Below are 7,037 nucleotides of genomic sequence, written 5' to 3'. Positions count from 1 at the left end.
CTGTTAACAGAATATTATAGTTCATTTTCAACACAGCATAGGATAACTCTAGGCTCAAAACCCTACATATACCTTATGATGATATAAGTATACAAAAATCTTAATGTAAAAAGTAAGCTGATTGTTATCAGCAAATTCCTTGTTGACTTAAGTTCATATCAACTACTCAACCAAATGTATATATATTGTGTCGATTAACAGTTTTACTAAAATACTAAACTCACATAAAAATTGTATTTCTTAAGCAATTTATACAAGTGTCGATTGTTCAACCTATATTCCACAAAATGACAATAACATATCATAAACTATGCTGTCACAAAGTATATCTAACTTCATTTACGTTTCAGGATCATTGCTTGACAAAATGCCTAAGTTTCGGTTAACCATATCAATTCAACAAACTACTGTTTACTATGCTGTTTATGCTTCATACTCCTTAGAACTTCTAAAACATTGTTATGGCCTGATAATTCCACACAAACTTAAAGGTTTGTTCAATAACATGAATTAATGTTAAACCTCCAAGACAAGCTCGGTGTTCACACAGTTGCTAATGTACACAGTTTACATAATAGCCAAGCCTTAGTTTGTGATTCAATAAACTACTGATGACTTTGAATTTGATTAACCAAATGATACAACACTCTGCCCTAGTTCATATGATAGTATTCAAACCGTTTCACTAAATGACCGAACCCAAGCTTATAAAATTGTTTCATATTATGACTATGCCATAAATCGCATGCTGACCATATAAAAAAATATCTAACAACAACACACATAGTGGTAAATACATATAGAGCTGGGCTTTATTAACCATAAACAATGTGCTATTACACATTTCCAACTTATACAGCAAAACCCAATTGCAAGCAACATACGCAAATGAAATCTAGATTCCCACAATAATAAACACAATGGTATGTTAAACACAGAGTTTGGCTCTATAAAATTGAGAGTAGTATTCTATATCACATTTTTAAAATAACAACCAAAACCCAAATGTATTCTATGTTACCAAGCAAAACCTTCATATCTGCACTCGAGCATGGGAGTGAACAATGCTCAGCAAAACCTTGTCAAACCCTGCCTACTTCCAGGCTCGGGAGTCGATATGCATCATATGAATTTAAACATCATTTAACATTCTTTATTTCAAAACCAAAACCAACAGTAAGAGAGTAGGGATAGAGAATGCCCCTACGTGAGATACAGTAGATGGAAAATGCTCAACACAATGCTCTGCAATAAAGCTCGTTGCCAAAGCCCCAAATGCCAAGTCAAAACCACACTTCCCAATTGTGAACACCGACCAACTAGCATGCAACTGTGATAATGAAGTATAGCAGAAGAAACTTAAAAGAAAAGTAATAGAAAATCTTGCTGTGAGCAGCTTAACCATGCTCATCTTCATAAGAAAGTATCTCCTTCCAACCAAAACCCTTCATGTTGCCGAAACTTCAGCAACATCTCACAGGTGTATAACAAAACAAAGGAAAATGGCCAAATTTTCTGGCCATACTTAGCAAAATATCCCATTCACATCAGAACTGGCCGACCAAGGCCTTCAATGTTATTAAGGCCGCATTAAAATGCAATGAATGAATCTGCAACTCACATAGTGTCGTGCATACGACTACCTCATAGCCACCGCCATATTTTGGCCTAGTTTTAAAACAATGCAAAATCCCTTAAGCATATTGTATGCGAAACCCATTAGGGTTTTAGGATGATAAATTTTTTTTGCAAATATAATATATGCTTAACATAACAATCACATATATTATAACAACCGCGGGTTTTTAAACTCCATTTTAATAGCAATTGATATAAGAGAATAAACTTAGGGTATATATAGCCCCTTTTTAAATAAACAACACGCATATATATATATATATATATATATATATATATATATATATATATATATATATATATATATATATATATATATATATATATATATATATATATATATGACATGCCAACGTAGGGTTAGGAAAATACCAAGTACATGAACTCATAACCTTAAGCAACATTGCTAAATTAAATTCAACATAGGCCAATGGATTAATCACAATTAAATCATACCAAAGCTCAAAATAGAGTATTTCTGAAACAGAAAAGTTTGTCCCGCAGTAATCACATGTCCCAAGGACATTAATAAAACCAAGTTCTACAAAAATAAAAACATAACATCTGAAAGGAACTTATAACAACAAAGTCCTAATATGCAGAAAAATCAAAGTAGTGGTCAGGCATGACAAGGAAGGCTTAAGACTGGATATTATATTTGTTGTTCATACCTTGAGCCAATTTATGCATGCACCTCGCAGACCTCATCTAGATGTAGCTATGTGAGTGCTTCGATACCTCAAGGGTCCCCTAGTTAAGGCCTTTTATATTTAGCCACAAGCTCCCTTTCTCTCATGGCTTATTATCATTTAGATTGGGTGAGTTGTTCGATGACACGACGCTCCACAACAGGCTTCTGCACCTTACTTGGCGATTCTTTACTGTCTTGGAAAACTAAGAAACACAATACTATATCTTGCTCCTCCGCTAAAGCAGAGTACCGTGCCATGGCCACCACCAGTAGTGAACTTACTTGGATTCGTTAGCTCCTTCATGATTTGTAGATTTCTCATTCTCAACCAACAATTCTATATTGTGACAACAAGTTAGCGTTACATATTGCCACTAATTTTCCATGAAAGAACAAAGCATATCGAACTAGATTGCCACCTCATTCATGAGAAAATATAGTCGGGATTAATTCAAACTACTTATGTACCTACTACACATCAACTAGCAAACATTTTCGCCAAGCCATTGGGATGCTCAAAATTTCTCTATCTTCTTCGCAAGTTGGGTATTCATGATGTTCATACTCCAAGTTGAGGAGGATTGTTAACCTCAATGTAAATACATAGACATTGTCATCACTTTTACTCCAAAAGTTAAAAAACTCTTTAAATATATATATACAAATATTATTTACATTTTTCTTATTCTGAACCACTCCTTAATCTTTCCCGAAAGTTCCCGACTCGAGTTTGATATACAATTAGCACGGATTCCAGAAAATTCGTCCGCCTGAAAACAGTACGTAAATTTGTGAGGTGGTCGCCCATAGTTTACTACAGTTGAGTTCCTTGTACCCCTTGCTTAAATCAACAAGTAAAATAAATAAACATTTCAATCAATAATAAAAAACAAACATACTTAGGGCCCCAGTTTACGATAAATAATTGAAAACTAAACATACTTAGGGCGCCCAAGGTAAACCCCGGTTCTGTAACGGCTAATCCATAATTCTTTTCGAAAGGCGGGCCCACCTGCCCCACTGCGCACTGAGGACAAAAGAATATTACGGTCAGATTGCGACACGTGTAAGGATACGGGACCCACAAATAAAGTGTGCGGGCCCCGCGAAAATAGCTTGTAGCGGTAAACCTATAGACGAAATTGTCCTTCCTTTTCACGACTTACTCCCCACTAAGCGGCAAAAATACAAAATTACCCGGATAAATGCGGTCTGCAAGCCTGAGACATCGGTTTCCAAACCGACACGCGTCGGGATCACGGGGCTCACGAACTTTCTCATCATTACTTGATAACAAGAATCCAAACGACAGGTGTCGGCATGGTGGGCTGGAGCTGACAGTTTTCCCAGGGTTGAAGTTCTGACCACGGTTAAGGGGCTGTGGTTAGAGTTCAATAATTACACAAAATGGGAGGTGTGTGAGAGACGATTCTGCGGAAATGGCTTTTGTACGGGGTGCACACGTCAGCAAAAATGATGATGATAACGAGAGAAAGGAGAGAATAAATATGGTGCTTGGGCAGAGTTTGTTGCAGGGAGAGCTTATAATTAGTAGCCAGGAGGTTGGAACCAAACACCCATTCAAATTCGATCCCCCAATCAATCAGTCCCCTCGTTTGATCGGTATTCGCGAGTTTCAACACGATTTAATCCTCTGGAATTGGAAGCTTCAGCGCAGCTCGGAGGATCTGATTGCCAAATTTGTGGAATTTTCAGTCTGCCATTGTTGATTTCTTCTGTGGATTTAATCAGTGAGGGGTCTGGTTTGGTCTGGTTTTGGCTAGGGTTTCGGAGAAAAAATAAAATTGTTTAAAGATCTGGTTTTTTGAGGGGTGAGTGAAAATGTTCGTTGGAGTTTGAAGGATTTGAGGGGTGGAGGGGGATTTTGTGGTTGTAGGATGCTGGTGAAGCGTTCCAGGCCCATACAAGGTAAATTTCATCTGATGTCTTCGGAGAACGGGGAGAGCATTCATCATCAATCTTCTGTGAGTAAACCGAAAGCGTTTTTTAACAGTCCTCGGATCTTCACCGGCTTCAATTCTAAGAAAATAGTGGTTCCTGATACAGGCGATTTGTCTGGAGGTACCAGAAGCCCTACATCTCCGTTGGATTATAGTAATAGTAGTTTTAAGTCTCCCCGAGGGTTTGATCAGGGCGTTGGCCTTGGCATTCTTGCAGCTCTTCATTGCACCGAAAAGAAAACCGCTGTTTTGTCTCCGAAGAATTCAGAGTGCAGGATTCCGGGGAAACCCTGCGGTAAGCCGAGCCAGCCCATTCCCATCGGGTCCCCGAAACCGCCTACCGAGCGGCCGGAAGAAGAAGAAGTGCCGGCAATGGAGTATTCTGAGAGCTATACGTGTATTACGTCCCACGGCCCTAAAACCATTATACGACAGATTTTCGAGGATCCTGCAGAAGCCGATGAAAGGAGCAGCAAATGTTGCCGACCGGCGGTTTTTGAGGCCTCCAGCTGCTGCTATTCTGATGCTCCGGATTTTCCTGATGAAGATTTTCTCAGCGCTTGTTATCTCTGCAAGCGACAGCTGCGTCATGGAAAGGATATATACATGTACAGGTGTGTGTATTTATGCACTAGAACAGAGAAAATGGTAGTGCATCTTTTCTTAAATAGAAGCCCTGGAGATTATTTAGGCTAAATTTGTCCAAAAAGATGTTAATGTGCACTGTTTATCGATCACATCATCTGCACATTTATGAGCACTTTATTTAAGCATCCGGAGACTGTCCGCTGTATTTTCGCGATCCGATCGAGACGATAGTTATCTAGATATACGTGTTCTGTAACGGAAGTATACACAGTGCATATATGTCTTATAATGCTGATCAGATATATATACACAATGAATATATGTCTAACGTCGCCATGTTTTGCAGAGGTGATAGGGCCTTCTGTAGCGTGGAGTGTAGATACCAGCAAATTGTGAGCGACGAGAAGGAGCGTTCCCTGTCCATGTCGATGAAACGTGGTGCTTCGCCCAAGTCGTCTCGATGCTATCCTGGGAGGGATGTATTCACAGCGGGTACCATGGCCGCCGCGTAGACGAATATACACTGAATATATACTTGTAGAGAGGGAGATATAGAGAGAAGAGGGGGTTGAGGTGGGTTTTTTTTCCTTCATTGTATTTAGCACGGGGTGGTGTTTGAGAAATCGAAGCACGCGGAGAGAGCGAGAGCGGGGAGGCGGACACTGGAAACTTTTGTGGCCTCAGTTTTCCATTCGAGATCAAATCCAATAATGGAATATTAGATAAAAAGTATATAAATATATGCATATATAGAGTTTTAAAGACCGAAGAACGTTTGGTTTTGTATTGGATCAATGCTATGTTGTTTTGTTTCAAAGAAATTCCTGAAAACTGCAGGGTCCGTATGCAATTCGACGCCTGTTTGTAGAGAAATTTTGATATAAAAGATGGTAAAAGCTGGTGAATCTGGACATTTTCGTCCTTCATTGGTTTTGAGATTGGATAATCGGAAAACCCCATAGCCATGAACAAGAAATTTTATTTTGAATTACACCAGAAAGTATTGGCAACTGTCCGTAACTTTTATCGTACGATCTGCTAAATTACATTTTCTCGCAAGTCTTTTTGTGTGCGATCAATTTATGGTATACAAAGTTAATTTTTTATTATTAAACATAATAAGTAATTTGTTCTGTTGGTGAATAATAATTGGAGGATAACACAGAGGAGTACTAGCAATCGATATCCTAAGTGCAGCTGCGTTCTGGTGATCAAGTATTTCTAATCTAATCTGGAATGGTTGTTTACACGAAAGGCTGGTGTATTTGATGTTACTTTGATTCCTACATACAGTATACTATTGGAATATTATATTATTGGAATAGATACAATGTTCAAGGGGAGACTAACAAAAGTCTATGGGACTGAAAACTTGCATAACAAAAAATAAGAACTAGCGAAACAGATCGAAGACACTTTTTGAACACATGTATGACACATCCGCAACCAAGTTGAAACCAGAAACCCCACCAAGATCAACCAAGAAACTCTAGACATAATAACCACTGGTTGCATTAAATTCTTAAGCACGGGGACACAAGACCAAGAGAGGATCAAGATTGAACATTTTGTAATGTAATGGTATGAAATGTTTGTATTGATAGTAGAGCCGGCCTCTTTCTAATTAAGAATCTCCCCTAGAGTCGTGATACATTTGAAGGGTAGGTTTGTTCAATGTCACAGGAACAGAGCTCACGACAGTTTCATGATCGGTCTACCAAATGAATTATGTCATAAAAGATAAAATGCGCCTCACACGTCTGACAACTTTTAAAAGCAGTTTAACCTCTGTTATAGAACCGTAAGCCTTGTTTTGCTCGTTTCTTTCTTTTGATAAAATGAACAACTTCTAAGTTGAAATTTGCATTATTCGAACTTCATTTTTTTCAGTCATAATGATCCTGCAAGGATCGCGTTGTCCTTGTCGAGGAAAATTGAGCAGGTTTGTAGATTGTGGGTAGTGAGTCATGATGGGATGGGGTTACCAAGAGACGTGTAGAATTTGAAGTTTTTTTTATGGGAGGCATGTTGGGTTAGAAGTGAAATCAAGTTGAAAGGCTGTGATGAATCATGTAGTATAATGAGAAACATGAATGGTAGAAAGTATCATATATAATTTAAATGGGAAGACTATTTTTTTATATATTAATTTTGTGGAT

General features: G+C 38.2%; 1 protein-coding gene across 1 annotated transcript; it reads left to right on the top strand.

Annotated features, from left to right (window-relative positions):
• The first annotated feature begins 3,862 nt into the window (after positions 1 to 3,862).
• Positions 3,863 to 5,898, top strand: LOC149572125 (FCS-Like Zinc finger 8-like). Its single transcript, XM_089813419.1, has 2 exons — positions 3,863 to 4,904; positions 5,225 to 5,898. Exons 1-2 carry the CDS (start codon positions 4,228 to 4,230, stop codon positions 5,388 to 5,390), a joined length of 843 nt encoding a protein of 280 aa, XP_089669545.1. The 5' UTR covers positions 3,863 to 4,227; the 3' UTR covers positions 5,391 to 5,898.
• The last annotated feature ends 1,139 nt before the right edge of the window (positions 5,899 to 7,037 follow it).

The sequence above is a fragment of the Cupressus sempervirens genome, chromosome 2 (assembly GCF_028749045.1).
Source record: "Cupressus sempervirens isolate cs-2001-9-10 chromosome 2, ASM2874904v1, whole genome shotgun sequence".
Classification (NCBI taxonomy): Eukaryota; Viridiplantae; Streptophyta; class Pinopsida; order Cupressales; family Cupressaceae; genus Cupressus; species Cupressus sempervirens.
This window is presented reverse-complemented; position numbering and strand designations above follow the sequence as displayed.